The sequence below is a fragment of the Cheilinus undulatus genome, linkage group 17, assembly GCF_018320785.1.
Source record: "Cheilinus undulatus linkage group 17, ASM1832078v1, whole genome shotgun sequence".
NCBI classification, from domain to species: domain Eukaryota; kingdom Metazoa; phylum Chordata; class Actinopteri; order Labriformes; family Labridae; genus Cheilinus; species Cheilinus undulatus.
Genome location: NC_054881.1, coordinates 3,241,874 through 3,262,765, shown reverse-complemented (window position 1 = coordinate 3,262,765; position 20,892 = coordinate 3,241,874). Strand labels below are relative to the sequence as shown.

General features: G+C 39.1%; 1 protein-coding gene across 2 annotated transcripts in view; it reads left to right on the top strand.

Annotated features, from left to right (window-relative positions):
• Positions 1–20,444, top strand: part of LOC121525322 (hyaluronan and proteoglycan link protein 1-like) — a 36,292-nt gene extending 15,848 nt beyond the window's left edge. Inside the window, exons 1-6 of one of the 2 annotated variants that reach the window (XM_041811233.1) lie at positions 7,871–7,974; positions 10,184–10,318; positions 12,470–12,633; positions 15,505–15,703; positions 16,771–17,073; positions 19,944–20,444. In XM_041811233.1, coding sequence (XP_041667167.1) covers positions 10,213–10,318; positions 12,470–12,633; positions 15,505–15,703; positions 16,771–17,073; positions 19,944–20,233 — 1,062 coding nt within the window. In that variant the 5' untranslated portion in view covers positions 7,871–7,974; positions 10,184–10,212 and the 3' untranslated portion in view covers positions 20,234–20,444. Of the gene's footprint in view, positions 1–7,870; positions 7,975–10,183; positions 10,319–12,469; positions 12,634–15,504; positions 15,704–16,770; positions 17,074–19,943 lie in introns of those variants that run through there. The other variant, XM_041811232.1, reaches the window with a different exon arrangement.
• Positions 20,445–20,892: the final 448 nt, after the last annotated feature.

Genomic DNA, 20,892 nt, shown 5'->3' with positions numbered 1-20,892 from the left:
GTGAGGGTCATTATTAACAAATGAAGAAAACTTGGAACACGGGTTAACCTTCCCAGGAGTGGCTGATCATTTCTAAGGCTTTGAGACTCCAGCAAACCACAGTGAGAGCCGTTATCTACAAGTGAGGAAAACTTGGAACAGCGAAGAACCTTCAAATAAGTTGCTGACCATTTCTAAGGCTCTGGGACTCCAGCCAACCACAGGGAGAGCCATTGTCCACAAATGTAGAAAATTTGGAACAGTGGTGAACCTTCCCAGGAGTGACTGGTCTCCCCAATTGTTTGCATGGACGACTTATCCAGGAGGTCCCAAAGACAGACAAAATGCTGATATTTACACGGATACAAAAAGACATTTTTAAAATTCAAATATCATCTGAAACATCATGCCATCACTCTCCAAGATTTTACAAATCAAACCAAAAAGATGTCTCTTAATAACTCTGGAAATAAGTGGGGAAAGGACTGAAAACATGGTATAAAACATTTCAAGTCAGCGAGCATGTCAGAGATTTTGACAGACACTCAGAGATCTACAATCAATACTACCAACACTGAGTTTTCACAGGATCACATCTCAGCAATGCAGAGAAATAGCTAATATACACTTGCAAATTAAAAATGACTCCCTAGGGCCTTCAGGACCCCGGAGACATACAGAAAATGAGAAGAAAGCAAGAAAAGGATGTGCAGATGTACAACTGAAAAGTCAACATTTTCAAGTTCTGTCACTGTATTCTTATCTGTAGTTAGATTTTACATCAGTCTCTGTGTACAGAGTTGTTTACTAGAATTTAAATGGGCGTTAGAGATGATGAAATTTGCTAAAAGGGCTTTTTAGAGGGGGTTAAAGGTTGTATAAACATGAGTCTAATGGAGTGCATTAGTGAGTAGAATCTCTGTTCTGTTGTTAGCAGAGAAAAACACAACATCACCAAACAAGGAGCGGAAACTTTCCACCTGTGCCAGACACTCGTCTTTCCTCTTAATTCTGACTGTGTCATGTTTAAAGTTTGCCAAAATACAAAAAGGTCCATCCAACTCTTTAAAAGACTTCTACCTCAGATCAACACACAGACATGCGTGTTTAAATAAAGGTGGATTTTACTGAACTAAAGCAGCAGTATGACAGTGAGTGTTGATAGAGCTGGTTATTTTACCTCAGAGTTGTGGCTGTAATGATGTTTGAAATCAGGCCCATGCTGTAGCGTCTTGTTTATTTTTGCATGGTCCCTCAGCTCTCACAGTGACGTTAGCTTCAACCAGTTTTCCTCACATCCCTTCTGGCCCATGTCTTATGTCTGTTTCTCTTTTCTACGTGTGAAAATAAGGAGATGAATCTTCTTGAGGTCAAAGGCATTTATAGGACTATGTTGGAGATACATCACAGTTTGAATCAGAACAATGTCAGTGAATTAAAGGCAGGCAGGGAAATTTGGCAGCTTACTTTGGTTGGATATCGATAAAGTCAGAGCGCCAAAGTGGGAGGGATTGAATAAACATGATGGGATAAAGAAGATTAATGCTGGTTTTAATAACATGTGAGGCTTTGTAAAGACTGAGGGCTGATTCACAAAGATTTGTGCAGCTTTATGCCCACTAAAACTGCACAAATGAGTCCAAAAGACCGTCTAATTCAGAAAATAAACAGTCAAATGCACCCCTAACTGGGCATCAGCAGATGTACTGGTACGTTTGGGGTGAAGGGAAAAAAAATTAATGCTCTACTGCACAGTTTATGTGTGCATCTAAGATCCAGGCAGTGTCACACCTGCAGGTTCTTCTTACCTGATACGTCATATAGACTGTTTCATAAAGCTGCTGCATATTTCCCAGTCATCTGGGATCTTACAGTCGCATCTGGGAAACCTGTAGAAAGCATTTGGGAAACAGTGGGTTCTAATGCCAAAGCCTAACCTTAGACGTACGGAATTCCGGTATGGATTGGATGTATGTCGGCCATCTTGTCTGCATCAAGATACACTCTTGCAAAAACTGGCAAAAAAGTAGCATAAAGGGGTAAAATGTGGCAAAAAGTTCCAAAAAAGTAGCAAAAATGGGTTAAATGTGGCGAAAACATGTTGAAAGTGTCAAAAAGGTGCAAAAATGATTTACAAGTGGCCAAAAAGGGTAAAATATAAAAAAAGAGGTAAAAAAGGTTTAAAGGTGCTTTAAAAAATGGGCAAAATTGGGCCAAAAGTGGCCAAACAAAGGCAAAGTAAGCAAAAATTGGCAAGAAGGTGGCAAAATAGGTTACAAGTGGCAGAAAAGTGGCAAAAAGGGTTAAAGTTGCTAAAAGGTGGTATAAAGGGGTTAAAAGTGATGAAAAAAGACGGCAAAATTGGGCAAAAATGGCAAGACAAAGTCAAAAAATGGGTTACAAGTGACCAAAAAGGGTGAAATGTTGTAAAAAGGTAGTAAAAACGGGTTAAAGGTGATTTAAAAAATGGGCAGAATCGGGCAAAAAGTGGCCAAACAAAGGCAAAGTGAGTGAAAATTGGTAGAGGAAACTGGCAAAAAGGGTTAAAGTTGCTCAAAAGGAGGTAAAAATGGATTAAATGATGGAAAAATGGCAAAAAATGTCCAAATAATAGCAAAAGTAGGCAAAAACTGTCAAAGAAAAAAGGAGCAAAAATGGGTTAAATGTGGTACAAAGTTCCAAAAAAGTTGAAAAATGGGTCAAAAGCATTTTAAAAAGCAACAAAATTGCAAAAAAGCAGCAAAATAGTTTAAGTTGTCAAAATGTCAGAATGGGTAGAAAAATTGTTAACTTTGTTAAAAGAAGCATGAATTAATGAAGGGCCCAGCCAGATCCCCGAGGCAAACCTTGACTTGCCTGCCTTGCCGCACCATTTGAGACCCACTGAGTTAGAGGGACAGCATGTACAGCGTTTGTAAACTTTACAGTGCGTAAAGAAGATACTGAGTCGTAAAGTTTATGTTGTCACTGTTCAACAAAGTCAACCTGAAGAACGTCCATCGAGCTGTAAGGAAGCATTTAAGCTCCTAACTTAGCAGTCAGACATCCTCTCAGGGATAAACGGGTCCTCCATGGTGCTGGTCTGGGACAAAGACATCAGTCTGATTCAGTCCGGGCTTGCACCTCCATCCAGCTGAGTACCTAACTGACTCACCTCATGGATTTTAACAACAAAACAAACAAAGAGGTTGCTCTAAACATACAAGCAAACAAGCAAATTCTGCTGGCCTTTCAAAATAAAAGTCTCTATGATTGCGTGTGCTTGGCATCCTGCATTGATTCCCAATAATCAGAGAGCGGGTGGAGGTCTGTTTTTCTAGAACAATAATTCAGCTCTGATCCAAAAACAAGAAAATATCTGCTCCAAGCATCCACTGATCTGACCTCCTCCCTTTGAAACATGTTTCTCTTCTATTGTTTTCTTTTTTTCTCTAAGGCAGAGATGTCAAAATTAATCACAGCAGGGGAATTCTGAATGTGGGTCCAACCTGAGGGCCGAACAAGGTCAAGATTTAACCAGAAACTGTCAACCTCATTTTCACCAGCAATGAATTATGGGAGGGAAAAACCTTAGCACTGATGATCCATGATTCTGACAGTTAAAACAGTAAAAGTGGTAAGTTTAAAGGCTCAAAATCTGAGATAAAAATTCAAACTTATTAGCCCCAAAAAGCATTTAAAGTCTAATTCATGTTTTTAAAAGGCAAATATACAAGCAAGAAAGTTTAAATCATGTTTTTAATGGTCCAAACGAGAGATAAAAATGTGAACTCATGAGTTTTAAAGGTCAAAAATGAGATAAAATCTAAATCATCGGTTAAAAATTTCAAAAGCTGAGAAAAAGATGACATTTTGAGTTATACAGGTCAAAATATTACTTAAAATTTGAAATTAGGGACACAAAAGGCAAAATTATGAGATAAAAGTCAAAGCAAGAAGCTAAAAAAAAAGCGTGAGAAAAATAAATAAAAATTGAGAGTTTAAAGGTGAAAATATTACTTAAAATTCAAAATTGAGGATCTTTAAAGGAAAAATAAGATAAAAAGTCAAAATGTGAATTGAAAATGTCAAAATATGAAATAAAAAGTCAAAACCACAACTTTACGTGATAACTGTGAAATGCAAAATCAAGAATATGAAATGAAAACAGAAATTTATTTTTCTTACATTCCTGACTTTTTATCTAATTATTATTAGTATTATTAGTATTTTTACTTTTTCTTGTTTTTATGACAGAAAAAATCAGGGTTGGGTTTACATTTTTAAACTGGGGGAAATCTGCAGACCTCATACTGGTGGGCCAGTTTTAATAAAAATAGGATATGACCTGGTGGGCCAGGTACAACTGTACCATGGGCCGGATTTGGCCCCTGGGCCTTGAGTTTGACACCTCTGCTCTAAGGCATCACAGTTCACAGCATGACAGCTCCAAATACTGATGCATCTGCAGAGTTGATACTGTGCATTTAGAGAGTTATAGAAATGGTTAAATCAATGTTGATTCAGTACAGAGAGCATGTACAATTTTAAATCTCAGTGCATCTTCTGCCTTTGCTCTTGTTAAATCAAACTGAACGAGAATGATCCCCTGAGGTCCTCACAGCTGAAATAGTCTGCAGAGTCAAACTGTCACAGCATCAAAGGTCCAGTCACTCTGAGACGAACATCTCCATGTTTAAGGATAAATATGTGAGCCACTCATTTAAACAGAGGTACACCTGGCCTATAAAGCCCTGGTCCTGTTTACCCTCCACACAGATGGACTCTGAGGAATGCCGTCATCTAGATCAGCCGTCTGTGACCACGGATCTCTCTGTTGATGTTTGGGCCATGTGGAGGTGTTCATCGTAAACAGCTGAGCGTTAGCAGCTCTCACCTGCTGAAGGTCACTGCTTTAAAAAGACATGTCAGCCACACTGGCCAGTAATTAACCCGCTTTATGATCTTTACTTTAACACGACCAAGTCCTGATTCTCAGATCCAACCTTATGCCCAGTCGCAGCTGGCTGAGAGAGACGGTCCTGAGTTCTCCAGCTCCTGCTGGGATGTCCCAGATCAGATGGGGCATTAATGTAGAGCAGTGATACTCAACGTGTGGCTCTGGAGCCACGTGTGGCTCTGTTGTGATCATGTGAGGCTCTTCTATGTCTTAATTCTAAACATTATTCCCCAAGAAAACCTTAAAAAAACACACACCACACACTACATCTGTCATTAGTCTTCATCTTGTGTGCTCTCACATCTCTAAAACAGCTCAGATTTTAAAAATATTGTAGTACATCAGACTGACCTGCAGTGCACTCATATGAGTGAAAAATCACCAGATTCAGAGGCTGAAGAGGAGCCAGGTTACCTGGTTGGAGGCTGCAGTCCACAGGTGTGTGAAAGTTCATCACCAGGTGTGTAGATCCTGATTAGCAGTGATTATCAGCGGCTGGGACTCTAACGAGCTGCAGCTGTGACCGCCCATGAGTGATGGCAGCTGAACTCAAACATGAGTGGGCGTGGTTAAAGTTTTACTCCTGCAGAATTTCCTGTGTTTTTACTCTAACTCTGGCAATGACTCATAATAAATATACTCAAAACAGAGAAAATGTGACTATTTTTAAGTAAAATATTTCTAACTGGAAAAATACTGTGAGGAGAATGAATGCTTGGACCTGCTCTGTAAGACGGAGGAGGGTGATGCAAGTTTTTGAGGATCAACATCTGAAATGTGAAACACATGAGTGTTTTGCATCTTTGCATGAAAACAGTTGCTGATTTTTTTTTTTTTTTCAAATGATTGATCATTTAAGCTCACTTTGATTTTGAAAATGCATGTTGAAATTAACTGGTGTAACCTGTTATGTAATGGGAGGACTCCAGTACATTACCGACAGAGGACTGGGTGTTAATGGAGCATTAAACTCCAGCTCTCTGCATCATTTCTGCTGCTGCAGAGCCCCCCCTCTCCACTTGTGCTTCAGCATCTTCCTTTCTGTATCTCATCATCTTCATCTCCTCTCCTCTTTTCTCATTTCACACCTCAGCTGCTCCTCATCTCCTGCAGAGAACGCTTCAAGTTTTCACCCTGTTTCAAAAGGACAAATCAAGTTTTCCTCCTCTTGCTCCACCTACTTATCCCTGCAGCTTCACCACCGCCTCCTCCTGTCCCCGTATGCGTAATGACTATTCTCAGGCAGGGAGGGTGTGCGAGTGCTGCAGAGTTATTCTGCTGACTGCAGGAGCTCCACCTGGCAGAGGGGCCGGAGCATCAGCAGTTTGGGATGGTGAATGGAGATAAGGGTGGTGGGGGGGATCAATCCAAATCACTATCTACACACCAACACTCCTTCAACTCACACACCAGCTAAAAAGAATCACAAAAACTCTTGTCTATGGAAGTCCTGGGCTGCCAGTTTTGAAATAAACTATTTAATCTAACTGCATGAGCACCGCATCTTCTTCAAGAATCTAGAGAATAGAGGCCTTGCCTACTTTTACTCAGAACAGTGTGCAGGAAAATCCTAGAGATCTGTATTTACCTTGTTTGGCAGATATGAATGTCAACATTGGTAAAATATATCAGCAGTGTGCTTCTTGATGGCCCTGATGAAGGCCACAAGCTGAAGAACATTTGATTAACAAAGCTGATCTCTAAACTTCAAATTATGCTCAAACTTTCTATTTCCTCATCGGTAGAATGCACCACAGGCAAGATATAGACTGTATGATTGGACCTCCAGTTTGTGCTTTTAAAAGTCAAAGTCCAGCTCAATTGTAGAGTAATTTCACAGTTGTACAATATCATGATGTATTGTATGGTATTGTGACATCAATCATGACGTATCATATCACGGAGAAATTATTTTGTGACATATCTTACCGTGACATGTCTTGTCGTGATATATCATATCTTGATATCATATCGTGACCTATTGTCTCGTGACATATTATTTTGTAATATATCATGTTGTGATATATTGTATCTTGACATATAGTATCATGATATATCGTATCGTGACAAATGGCATTGTGACAAATCATATTGTGACATATGGTATCGTGACATATTGTTTTTCTAGCATATCATGTTGTGATATATTATATCTTGATATTTTATTGTGACATATCGTATTGTGACATATCGTTTTGTGACATATTGCATCATAATATATCATATTGTAAGGTTGTATCATAACATGTCTTATCATGACATATTGTATTGTGACATATTGCGTTGTAATATGTTGTATCGTGATATTGTACCACGACATATCATATTGTGACATACTGCATCATAATATATCGTATCGTGATATTTTATCGTGACTTCTTTTTGACATATTGTATTGTGACATATCATATCCTGGTATATCATATTGTGACATGATGTGTTATGACATATTGTATCTTGATGTATTGTACTGTGACACATTGTTTTGTGGCATATCCTTTCATGACATACTGTATCTTGACATCATATTGTGACATATGGTATTATGACTTATTGTTTTGTGACATATATCGTGGCATATTATATCATGACACGATGTGTCGTGACATACTGTATCATGACATATTATTCTGTGACATATCCTTTCGTGACATACCTTATTGTGACATATCATGTCTCATTGTGACATATCCTATCATGACATATCGTATTATATTGTGCTGTTCTGTCTAAATTGATCATTTTTGAATCTTTACAGATATTGTTGATTGACTTCAGTTAAATTTTTGGCAGCTCTGGGCTTCCATACAGCACACCCCTTATGTTGGAGTCAAATGGTGAAACCCTCTCTGTTCTGGATGAGTGTGTAGAGGACAGGTTGCAGTGTGTGTGAGCGTGGGCGTGCAGCCTGAGGTGTGTGTGTGTGTGAGTGCTGAGCAGTGGTGTGTGTGACGCTGCACTGTGGATCAGTCTCTCTCTGAAGTTGTGGTCTGTCAGTGTCACCGGGACATGCTGCCTCCTCGCTCTGCTGGATGACAGGAAACATTTACTGCACAGTACGTACGCCGGATCTGCCAGCATTGAGCAGTGTGTGTGGGTTTGTCATGCAGCTTGTGTCGTGTGTGTCAGCTGAGATGTGAAGTCTCTGATGGGACGTCCCATTGATGCATTCAACATCAGGTCTATGTCATTATTGTATCATGCAGCAGAGCTTTTGTGTGCTGATAACTTAAGGAAAAGGGGTTATATCAGGTGTGTTTGTGCAGATTTAGTCTCAGTGATTTGGCTGCAGGCTGCTCTGCTCTCCTGCAGCTCTGACAGAGGAGAAACAGCACTGCAGATAGAAACTCTGGGTCACACTCTGCTCTGATTATGTGGAGGAGAGTCACAGCTAAAGGCATTTAAAAACACAAGACTACAACATTTTGTTTTATTTGCATTGAATGGTCTGAGCAAAAATCATTCTCTGATTGACTGTCCACATCTGTGACAACCAAAAATACAATTCTAATTTTTTTTTTCAGATCTAAATTTTATTTTCATGGAAATAATTCTCCATCAATAATTTGTTTTTTACACATAGCACTAAGACTGGAAGTTGATTTTTTGTCTTGATATTTAGACTTCATTTTTGACAATCTAAAGGCTTAAAAACCATTCCTTGTCTAATTAAATGTTTGTTTCTTGGCTTTGAAAGAAGTTCTCACATGTGTTTTTGACTCTTTCACTTGATTTTCACTATGTTCTTGAGATTTATTGACGTTTTTGACATTTGGGCTTTTTTAAAGCAAACCCCCCATCCTCAGCATTTTAGTGTCTTATTCCAACGTTTTTGCTGTCTTCTTTGACATTGCAGACTTTTGTTGATTTCCTCTTTTATTTAGACTGAAGTTTGAACAGTTTTGTTTTTATTCTTAACCTTTCCCTCCTTATTTTCTTTTTGAGTGTGCATTAATGGTAATTCTTTGTAAGTTTCCCCTTTATTTCCAATATTTTTGTTTTAATTGTATACAATTTTAGTTATTTAAACATTCTCTACTTTTTCAAATTTTTTATATATATATATAATGTAATTTCTTCAGAATCTATCGTCTGCATTTCTTAGAACTTTTCTAATTTCTTTTTACAATTTTTCTTTCCTTCCCAGATTTTTACCTCATTGTGTTTTTATTTTTTATTTGACTTTTGTCATTTTCTTTCTTTCTTTTCAAACATTTTTGTCCTGTTTTTTACTGTTTACTATTTGAAATCTTTTTTGGAATCTTTTCTTTTCACTTGAATTTCCATTATTTTTTTGGAATTTATCATTTTTATTTCAGCTGAATTTGTAAGCTTTTACTTTAACTTTATTTATTTTTTGTCCTAAATTTCTGTGATTTTTTTTTTAATATTCTGATTTCTAACATTTTAACAAATTTTCTTTCATTTTGAATTATTTTCATTCCTTTAACAATTTCAGCTTTTTTTTAAATTAATGAATTGCAATTTAAGATATTTCGTCCTTTTTTTCAACAGTTCCACATTTTGTCCCTTTCATATCTTTTCTTTTGCATTCAGGCTTTATTTTCTTCTCTATTTTCAAACATTTTTTGTTTTTATTTTAAAAAGTTTTGCTTCAAACATGAATATTTTCTCTCTCATGTTATTTTATAGCTTTTTAGTCATACTCATCATCGTTTCAGTGTTTTTACTTTCAGCATTGACAGAAAAATATCATCTATGATTTTATATTTATTTCCAACTTTTTCTTTACCATGCTCTTTTCTTTTAAACTGTATTTATCTTTTTGTCATGCGTGTCCTTAACACCGTTTTTTTTTTTTAATTTATTTGAACAGTTCTACTTTTATTTTTGATCTTTTCTGACTTTTTAATTCTTCTTGAGCATTTTGGGCTCCATTTCTTTTCATTTAAGCCTTTTTTAAACATCTTCTTTCAAAGGTTTTGCCCTAATTTCTCACAAATGTGACTGTAATCAGGAACATATTTGTAGTTTCAGTTTCTTGAACACATTTTCTTTGTAACTCTCATCATTTTGGCTCCATTCCACAAATATAAAACTAAGAAAAGACCTTGTTTGATTCACTTTCTTACCTCACTGATACTTTAGTTTTTCTGTCCTCTATTTTTTAATTTCTTTTCAGAATGCTTTACTGTAAAAAGCTTTATTTAGCCTGTTACTTACCCTCCTCTTAAAGGGAACCTTGCCCCTCTGCATCGTGCATATTTAACCACCCTAACCCCCCTCCTCTCTCTGTGTCTGCAGTGATCGACCCCCCCGTTTGCTGAGTGAAGATGATTCCTGTCCTGATCTGTGCTCTCGTCTCTCTGAGTTTAGCACAGAGTGATTTAGACATCCTGTTCCCTGAGCTCGAGCACTCCAGAACCATCTATGTCCTCGGTGAGTTGGAGTATTTTCTGTGATGCTGCAGCGTCATGCTCTCATCTTCCTCTGGTTCTTCGTCCTCTCTGAGACTCGTCCCGGACGCTCTCTCTGCATGTCGTCTGTTTCCTTGTTTATCAGGTCGTCCTGCTGCTGCAGCTGGGAGATAACGCTGCTATGTGGGGATTGTTAGCTCACTCAGATAAACTAATCTACTCTGACAGATGAAAACTTTGTTTCTGCATGTCTGCTGAGTACGGAGAATAACGCTTCCTTTATTTATCTGTTCATCTTAATGAGTTCAGCTGATATCTGGTATTAATAATCCTATTAACTTCACAGAAATCAACTGGTCAGTATAACTTCTAGGAAGCATATACAGTAGTCTTGTTGCATGCTGCTGAAACCATCCGAACCTCATAAATTTAGACCATGACCTTTCCTTTCAATGAAAAATTAGACCTCAGTGTGTTCGTCCTGACCAACCGCTCCTTCTGTAGTTTTCCTGGGTGAACTAAGAACAGTCTGGCTAATGACCCTTAACTCTACAGGCACAGTCACAAATTCTACAAATGGCTGTAGCTGACTCTATTAATCTTAACTTTCAAATAATACCTCATTACCCCCAACAAAAATGCAACGCATTTAAATTTTGCAACTAATAAAAAACTGTCAGCCAAGTTATATACTCCGAGAAAGATTCAAAACTGAACAGAGAATATAAGAAAATATATTGTTGGTTACATAAATATGTTACCTGAACACCAGGCTAAATGTTTGGTATAGAAATAACAGCTCACTTGATCTTTACTCACTCATTAAAGGGAAATTAAGCAGCAAATACATTTTAAACAGTTCAATATGAATTCATTAAAAACATAAAGCTTTGAACCAACAACTAAAGGTTAAAATGCAACTTAACAAAAACTAATAAATGTGTCAACTATGAAAAAATAGGAATAAAACTGACGGACGAAACAGAAAAGGAGGACAAAGCTTCCAGCAAATCAAACAAACAACCAACCAACCAACCAATCAGCCATCCAACCAACTAACCAACCAACCAACCGACCAATCAGCCATCCAACCAACTAACCAACCAACCAACCGACCAATCAGCCATCCAACCAACTAACCAACCAACCAACCAATCCAACCAACCAACCAACCGACCAATCAGCCATCCAACCAACCAACCAACCAACCAACCAATCAGCCATCCAACCAACTAACCAACCAACCAACCAACCAACCAACCAACCAATCAACCGACCAACCGACCAATCAATCAGTCAATCAATCAATCAAACAATCAATCAATCAGTCAACCAACTGTTGAATCAAGAAAATATTGATTAAGGTAACCAACCAATTAGCCATCCAGCCATCCAAATTACAAATCAAGAATCAGACAACCAACTGATTTACCAAAAAAATGAAACAAGATGGGAAGCAAACAAACAGCCAGCCATTAAAACAAGCGATCAGAGAAATCAACCAACCAAACCGAAGCAAGCCAGCAACAAGGCTTCCAGTTAACCACCGAACAATGAAATAACGAACCAGTTGACAAACATGCCAATCATCCTGAAAAGTAGCTAATCATCCAACCATCCAGCGAACTTTCCAACCAACCAGTGACTCAATCCACCTACCGACCACCAAACAAAAAAACACTCAAAGCATGTTTATCCTAGCAGTCACATAAACCATTCTCACACAGATGGTGAGGGATTTTTGTCAGTATGAACTAATCAGATTTATATATTCACGTCTATGTCACTCAGGAGCTATATACCACCGCTGTAACCAACAAACTCACTAACTAAAGAACTGAACTGTAAAAGCTAAGGATAACACAGAGAGAGGAAGAAATAAAGATAAATAAAGTCTTTAAGGGCAGTGTGCTAACTCAGGAACAACTGAAGAAAACGCAGACTGTCTCTTTAACCTCTCTCCAGAACAGAACAGTGGATCAATGATCAATCAGGTTAACTGACCAACACTGATGCTTATACAGCAGCTAGTGAATCGCTGTGCTTGTTCAGATCTGAGGAGAGGACGAGAGTTTCTGAGGCTGAAGGTTAAAGCAGCAGATATCAAGCATTTAAAGGTTCTTATACTCAGTAAGACCAGCATAAATGGAGTGATTGTGTGTCTCTGTTGCAGAAAATGGCCCTAAACTCTCAGTGGCTGCAGATCAGACGAAGGTCGTTTCAAGAAGAGGAGGAAACGCCACTTTACCATGCAGGATCCAAAGAGACCAATCATTGGCTCCGAATCGAAAGATGAGGATCAAATGGACCAAACTGACCTCGGACTACCTGAAAGAGGTTCAACATTTATGTTCTGTTTCATGAACTGCTCCTCTGGTGTCAGAATGACTCTACATGCCAGCACTGATCAGTGTTGGAAGGCTGCTAGGCCAGTTATCCAGCTCAGACTCCTTTTAGTATGGCTGCTAGGTATCATTTAGTAGATAAGCAGAGTACCCATTATTGGCATAAGGAATACTTGAGAAACTGGCCTTTCATTATTTAAATTTTGCATTTCTTATAAATTAGAAAACAAGATACTAACTGTGCATCATATCAGAGGTTTACCTTCCAAGTACTCATCCTTCGCAGCCTGTGTAGTCCGTTTAAACTGGACTGAGACAGTCTGGCAGGGCTGGACTGGTAATCTGGCATCTGGATGAACACGCTTTGGGGCCGGTAATCACTTATTTTTAATCTATCACCTGTCCACATGGCGGGGGCAGAGGTTCATCGGCTGTTTTCTGTATATTAAGAGTTGGTGGGCCCAATCAGGCCCTTAAAGGGCTTAGCTCTCGCTGTTGAAGGTTTTGCTTTTATTAGATAAGAAAAACAACTAATCCCAAAATGTAGTGGCATCCAAATACATAAAACTATAAAGTGTACACATGAGAAGAATAGCTATTTCTGTAGTTTTTGAATAAACATTCTTGTGAAGAACATTTAGGCATTTTTGGGCCAAAAACTACAGCTGAAGCAAGGCGTAGATGTGGCGAGTATGCCTGCTTGAAGGCACCACTGGGCAGGAAGTAGAATTTATACAACCCAGATCATACTCTAGATGTCTTTGCATTTTACCAGGGCATGGGAAAACTATCTGTTGAAAAAATTAAAGGTCGACTCCTTTGAGGCAGAGTAAGGGTTCGACGTGGGGAGTAAACATGGCCCAGGGCAGGGTTCCCCAATTAGTCAGTTAGTCAGTAATTTAAGGACAGAAAGCCGAGGGCCAGACATGATTTCTTGGATGTTCACACACACACACACACCTATGTATACACAGGTGCATCTCAAAGAATTAGAATATCATGAAAAAGTTCAATATTTTTTGTCATCTTTTCTGAAAGTGAAAACCTTACATAGACATGTTACACATAGAATGAAATATTTCAAGCCTTTATTTCTTGAAATGTTGATGATTATAGCTTACAGATAAGAAAACCCAAAATTCAGTTTCTCAAAAAATTAGAATATTACATAAGGTCAATAAAAAAAGGATATTTTAAACAGAAATGTCAGGCTTCTGCAAAGTATGTTCATTTCTATGCCTTCAATACATGGTTGGGCCTCCTTTTGCATGAATATCTGCATCAATACGGCGTGGCATGGAGGCGATCAGCCTGTGGCACTGCTCAGGTGTAATGGAAGCCCAGGTTGCTTTGATAGCGGCCTTCAGGTCATCTGTATTGTTGGGTCTGGTGTCTCTCATCTTCCTCTTGACAATCCCCCATAGATTCTCTATGGGGTTCAGGTCAGGCCAGTTTGCTGGCCAATCAAGCACAGTAACACCATGGTCATTGAAGCAGCTTTTGGTACCTTTGGCACTGTGGGCAGGTGCCAAGTCCTGCTGGAAAATGAAATCGCTAGGGTACCGCTGGGGTGGGTAGTAGGGCTGCCACAGGCCACTGGTCGTGCAAGGGTCTGAAAACCACCAGGGGTTAAAGGCCTTGACTAAGGAGAGGCCATTGAGCTTGACCTTCGCTGCCAAGTGGCACGTGCTTAGACATGTGTCGAGCTTGACTCTGGCTGTGTTGCAACCCCCAGCCCCAGGTTGTGGGATGTCAGGCCCCACGGTGGAACCTTAGCACCCTACAAGCCTAAAACATATGCATAGGACAATGTATACATATATATACACAAGATGGTAAAAATCCTGTTACAACTCTAAAATTATGAATTTCTCTCGCTTTGAAAACTGTTGGAAATATTTTACGTAATGCGAATTCTCAACCATAGTTGTAGGAGTCATCATTCTGTAATGAATTTAGATATAGACAGGGGTTAACACTGTTGTCTCACAGCCAGAAGTTTCTTGGTTCGCGTCCTGGTCAGGGCTTTTCCATACGGAGTATGTGTGTTCTCCTTGGTTCTCTCTGGGTACTCCTGCTTCCTCCCACCACTACAGACATGCTCGTTAGGTTAATTGGTGACTCTAAATTGCCGGTAGGTTTGACTGAGAGAGCGCCTGGTCTTTTGTCTCTACATGTCAGCTCTGATTGACTGGCGTCCAGTCCAGGGTGTACCCCACCTCTCAGCCATTGACAGCTGGGATAGGCTCCAGCCCCGTGAGCTCCAACGGGATAGACAGTGTAGAAAATGGATGGATTTCTGTGCAAAAATTGTACATCTTGTTGTGAGACATAAAAGAAGAATTTATAGGTGTCTCTTGTCTTCTGACATTTTTGGTAGCTAATTGAGTGGAAACAAATTACTCCCATTGAAAATTGTAGAACTCAACTATCTGAGAGTTGGCTAGCTCATTTGAGCTGGTGTAACATGAACCACTGGTTACGTTAGACCACAAATGAAGCACTGGATGGGTCGTTCTTCTAATGAGGAAAGGAGGACACTTTTAAAAGAACTATCAAATTGGGACAGCCTTCGACACGCCTATTGTGACATAAACGGCCTTCAAATGCACCCTCCAGAGGAGGTTCCAGATTGGGACATAGCCAAAGGGTGTGGGACTATGTGGTAACCTAAGCTAACTATCTGCCATTGTCTTACAATAAAAAGACTGTATTCTAACAACAAAATACTTGTGTTGCCACCCTGCAAACTTGTCTGATTTCATACCTTCTCTCATCTCTTAGTTTTTATCTTTTCTGCAGTTTTCATCCACAAGTAAAATCATAAATGCACACCTAATAAAAAGACTCTTTCTTACTCCAGGTGGATGTTTTTGTTGCTATGGATTACCACAAAAGGAGCTATGGCAGCTTCCACGGACGTGTTCACCTACAAGGCTCCTCCCCCATGGACGCTTCCCTGGTCATCACAGAGATCACCCTGGAGGATTATGGGAAATATAAATGTGAAGTTATCGACGGGCTGGAGGATGGCACTGTGGTTGTGTCCCTCGACCTTGAAGGTAAAACATAAAAACCCTTCACAGTTTCTATTATATATGATTTCTCCCAATAGGCGGGCTAAATTTAGCCTTGGAAGCAGGGAGTGCTCGGGGCAAAGTCAGTCAGGAGCCAGTTTGTTCTGTAAGCAGAGTGTTCATCAGAGCCAGAGCAGCTTCATTATGTGTAAGAGCAGCCGGAGAATCAGCCATTAGAGCCTGAGGCCAGCAGCGCTGGCAGCAGGCTGACGTAGGAACAGCTGTGCTTACTCAGCGAGACGTGCTGTCAGTTTCAGTCTTCAGGTTAGATAAAACATCGGATGAAAACCCAGAGGACAGAACCTGGGTGGATCTGCTAAAGCGGGCCACACACTACGCCACTATTGTGCCAAATGTCAGCCTGAATCCCCACTTCTGACCAAAATCAGAAAAGGCCCAGTTATTGGCTGGTTCTTAAGATTATTTTGCCAGATTTTGCTGTGTGATGTGTGAAGAATGAATATTTTCCTACCTTACCTGGACAGAGGCAAACCAAGTCAAGAGTGGAAACATAAAACATGTTCAGTATTTATGACCAGAAATCCTTTTGTGTGTGGGGAGCTCTGAGGACAGCTGAGCAGGCGTGACGAGAACTGTGATTCAGGTTCTGTCCTCTGGACATGGAACGGAGCAATAACCAATCAGGAAGCAAGCTGGTCAAGGAGGAAGGAAAATGAAAACACAGCCATGGCACAGATTATAAACAGGAAGCATAAAGTTAGATAGACGCCATAAATGGATGAGCAACTTGTAGATTTGTGGCAACAAAACAAGTGTTTAACAATGTGTGCTGTAAAAAACAACAACATTAGCAGTTTCATGTTTGACTGTGTGAGATTTGGTGGTTTGAGAGTCGAGATCCTGGTAGTCAGAGAAAAGAATCTGTGTGTGGTGTGCTGAGTTGATCTTCTAGTTCTACAGCACACACTGTCATTCCAAAATGGTAAAATCAGCAATTATTGGTTGCCACATGTGAGGTCTCAAATTGAAATATCAGTTAAGAATTTAAAATCTTTGTGAATAGGTTGTAACGTCTTTGTTTGTCCCTTTAGGTGTTGTATTCCCTTACTACCCCCGCCTCGGTCGCTACAACCTGAACTTCTATGATGCAGAGCGGGCGTGTAGGGACCAGGATGCCATTGTGGCGTCCTTTGACCAACTGTATGAGGCGTGGAGAGGGAAGATGGACTGGTGTAACGCCGGCTGGCTGAGCGACGGTACCGTCCAGTACCCGATCAACGTCCCCAGAGAACCCTGTGGAGGGAAGAACACGGTACCCGGCATAAGGAACTACGGTCTGAGAGACAAAGACAAGAACCACTACGACGTGTTCTGCTTCACCTCCCATTACAAAGGTGGACATGGTTTACCTTTATACCTGTATGTGTGTGTGTGTGTGTGTGTGTGTGTGTGAGCGAGAGCGAGCGCTTGTTTATCTATTTAACTTAGTACCTAGCATTGGTTTTGTACCAACAGGGGACTTCTTATTGGACATGCTACAAAATCGTATCAAAAACACTCTGGTGAACTTTTTCCAAAAGGGACCTTGGAGTATGTTCAACAGTGCCCCTACTGGTTGGAGTAAAAACAACCAATTATAATACATTGCTTATTAAATGCATGAAATGTAGAACTCCACCACCAGGGGGCTCTCAACCAAAACAACACAATATGATGGGTACAGACCAGTGCTGCCTATCTCCTCTGTTTACTTCTTTTGAATGTTCAATAAAAACAGCACCTCATATTTACTAAACAGAAAACAAACATTTTGTTTTCACTTATAAATTTCTCATAATGAGGGAGAAATGCACTAAAAAGGCACAGGCAATGTGCATGTACAGTTACTTTGGTTAAAATTTACTTAAGTAGAAGTGAAAGTACTGGTCTATAAATCTACTCAAGTAAAAGTAAAAGGTAAGTCATTTAAAGGTTACTCAAAGTACAGAGTACTAAGAAGGGACTTTTGACACCACAGTGTAGGGTGTCCTATGGGACAGCATTTAACCATAAGCTGTCAACCTTATTTTCACCAGCGATAAATTATGAGGGAAAACTTAACACTAATGATATATGATTTTGAAATTTCAAAAAAGTCAAAATAACATATTTAAGGACAAAAAATCTGAGATAAAAGCTCAAACTTATTGGTATAAAAGGTCAAAACATGAACTTTAAGGTCAAAATAATGTTTGTAAAAGGTAAATATATGAGCTAGAAAGTAAAAAATGTGAGAGAAATTCAAAATTACAAGTTTTTATAGTCAAGAAATTATATAGAAGTTGAAATAATTAGTTTTAAAGGTGAAAATATGAGATAGAAAGTCAAAATGATGAGTTAAAGTTAGAATGGTGAGATGCAAAATCTAAAACACAAAATGATTACATAAATTAGTTTGTTTTTTCCACATTCCTGACTTTATTTTTTATTTATTTTTACTCTTTACTTTTTAAAAACATTTTATGACTTAACCCTCCGGTATCCCTACAAATTGCTGCCTCATTTTCCTCCTAGTGTAAAAAAAAAGCACAGGGGGGTTATTACTGTAAATAAAAAAGTTAAATAAGTGTATTTTTAATTGTTTATTTTTTTCCTTGTTTCATCAACTTGTGCCATTAACAAAAATACCGAATACTCAATAATTGTGATATCTTTTAACCCTTTAATTGCCATGTTTGTAATGTAAACAGACAAATTTTTTTGATTAAAAAAGAAAAAAAAAAAAAACAAAAAATGGTTTTTTCCAGGATACTACACTGAAAGTGAATAATTTATTTATGGGTGATTGCAGCCTGGCATATGTCATTGATTAGTAGCAACACTGGTTAAAATAAATCATTATTATTATTATTATTTTGTGAGATCAATTATTCTAAAATACTCATGTTTTTCATCCTTCTGCGCAAAAATGCATACCTTTAAATCACGTTATAAATATCATAAATTTCAAAATTGTTTTACTGTTATTGAACTATATTTTTCTCATTTAAGGTCAGCCTTAATCATAAATGTCAAATACTCATTCATTTTAATTTTTTTAACCCTTTAAATGCCATGTTTCATTGATGATGTTGCTGCATTGGTAGATGCAAAATACACAAAAAAATAATTTTTTGCAAGTTACTACAGGAAAATTAGATAACTTCTTTTTTGATTATTGCACAGACACACTCACAGACTCACACATGGATCTGCACTTAAACAAAGCCTCAGAGAGTTAGTGAGAAGGGGAGCAGAGGGCAGTATAACACTGAAATCTAGTGGAAAAAACATGTATTTCCTGCCCTCACCCGTATATGGAAAAAGTAAGGTCACGGGGAAAAGAAATGGTCCAGGTGCAAATGTAAAGCCCCAACTCTCAAATGAAGCCCAGAAACCAGAAAATGCATGATTCATGCCTTAATGGTGTATGGATCAAAAGAAGTGGTTTGAATGGGTTTCAATGCGCATTTTTTGCACACCAGGGATATTAACGCTATGAAAAAGGTTTATTTTATTTATGTTGGGCTGATTGTTGTGGCTGGGACAGAATTTGGAAAATTGTGCCAAATAAACAAAAAATACAATACATGATAAAATTAATTGTGAAAGAGGACAGAGTTTTTTTTTTGTTTTGTTTTGTTTTGTTTTTTACATATCAACTAAGAGTGCATTCTTGGCACAAGGGGTACCAGAGGGTAAGAATATTTCAAGTGGGCCAGTTATAATAAAAATATAATATGATCTTGTAAGCTGTGTACAGCTGTACCATGGAACGTATTTGGCCCCCTGCCTTGAGTTTGACACCCCTGCAATCGGAATTTTCACAGTGAAATATAATTTTTCCTTTATGTACAACTAGGTTGTTTATCATATGGTGTGACCTATGCTAAAGTAAAATGCAACAGCTGTTTTGGGATGAAATGTGGGCTCATTCTCTTTCTATGTGCTACGAGCCATCATTTGAGTAAATGTAATTAGTCACTTTCCACCAGAGCACATGTCCATCCTGGGACTGCTGTTAGCAGGAACCTCGTGCCTTTTTCAAGGCAATTCTCCTTCATTATGAAATTTTCTTTTTGTTAAGACTAGATATATTATGGTTTTAGCAACATTTAGACAAGCACAAGCACTTACAACCCCACTTCAAAAAGGGAACCATTCCTTTTGGGGGGTGTTAGTGGGGCTTCAAAATAAAATGCAGGCAGTAACTAATGTTTTTGTCTTGTTGTTATTTGTCTTTTAGGAAGGTTTTATTACCTGATCCATCCCTCTAAGTTGACCTACGATGAGGCGGTCAGGGCATGCCAGAAAGATGGTGCTCAAATCGCCAAGGTTGGCCAGATGTACGCTGCCTGGAAGCTGCTGGGCTACGACCGCTGTGACGCCGGCTGGTTGGCCGACGGTAGTGTCCGTTATCCCATCTCCAACCCTCGTCGGCGCTGCAGCCCCACGGAAGCTGCCGTCAGGTTCAACGGCTTCCCTGACAAGAAGCACAAGCTGTACGGAGTCTACTGCTTCAAGGGCCAAAACTGAGCTAGAACAACAACACAAGCTACACAACCTGAACACACATTGGCATGTACAAACACACACATCGACACACTCATGAGACTCAACAGACTTTCAAACTGTGATGCTTTTTTTGATGGAAACCTTCTGACATTCTTGAGTCATGTTGTTGTATTTTGGGACCTGTTACTCCACAAAGGATAGTTTACACATATTCAAGGTCCATATTATTTAATCAATGCCTTTGAAGGGTGGGGGGGGTGGGGGTGGGGGGTTGTCGTGGGGGGGGTTAAGGGTCGGGGATATCCCAGTTACAGCCACACTGTCATTCAAGACCGGACTCAACACGCCATCTAACGAGGAACTACATGTCTGACAGCAGAACGACCTGGTTGGATGGACACTTTGGGCACTTAATGTTGTTTTGTTCAAGACTACAAACAACAAGAACAAAGCCATGAAACAGAAAATACAGAAAAGCTCAAATCCTGTCATACTTGTAAGGAAAATACAAAAGCCGAGCACAACAGAACTGATCTTTGGCGTCCATACTGAAAGGGAAATTCCTGCATTTTTCAACCGAGGCCCTATTTTTGATATTTAAGGGTATTAAACAAAACAAAGTACAAAAAGTTTTGGAGTTGTTCCAGCAGACTGCTTCAGCACAAAGCTTGGAAAAAGGT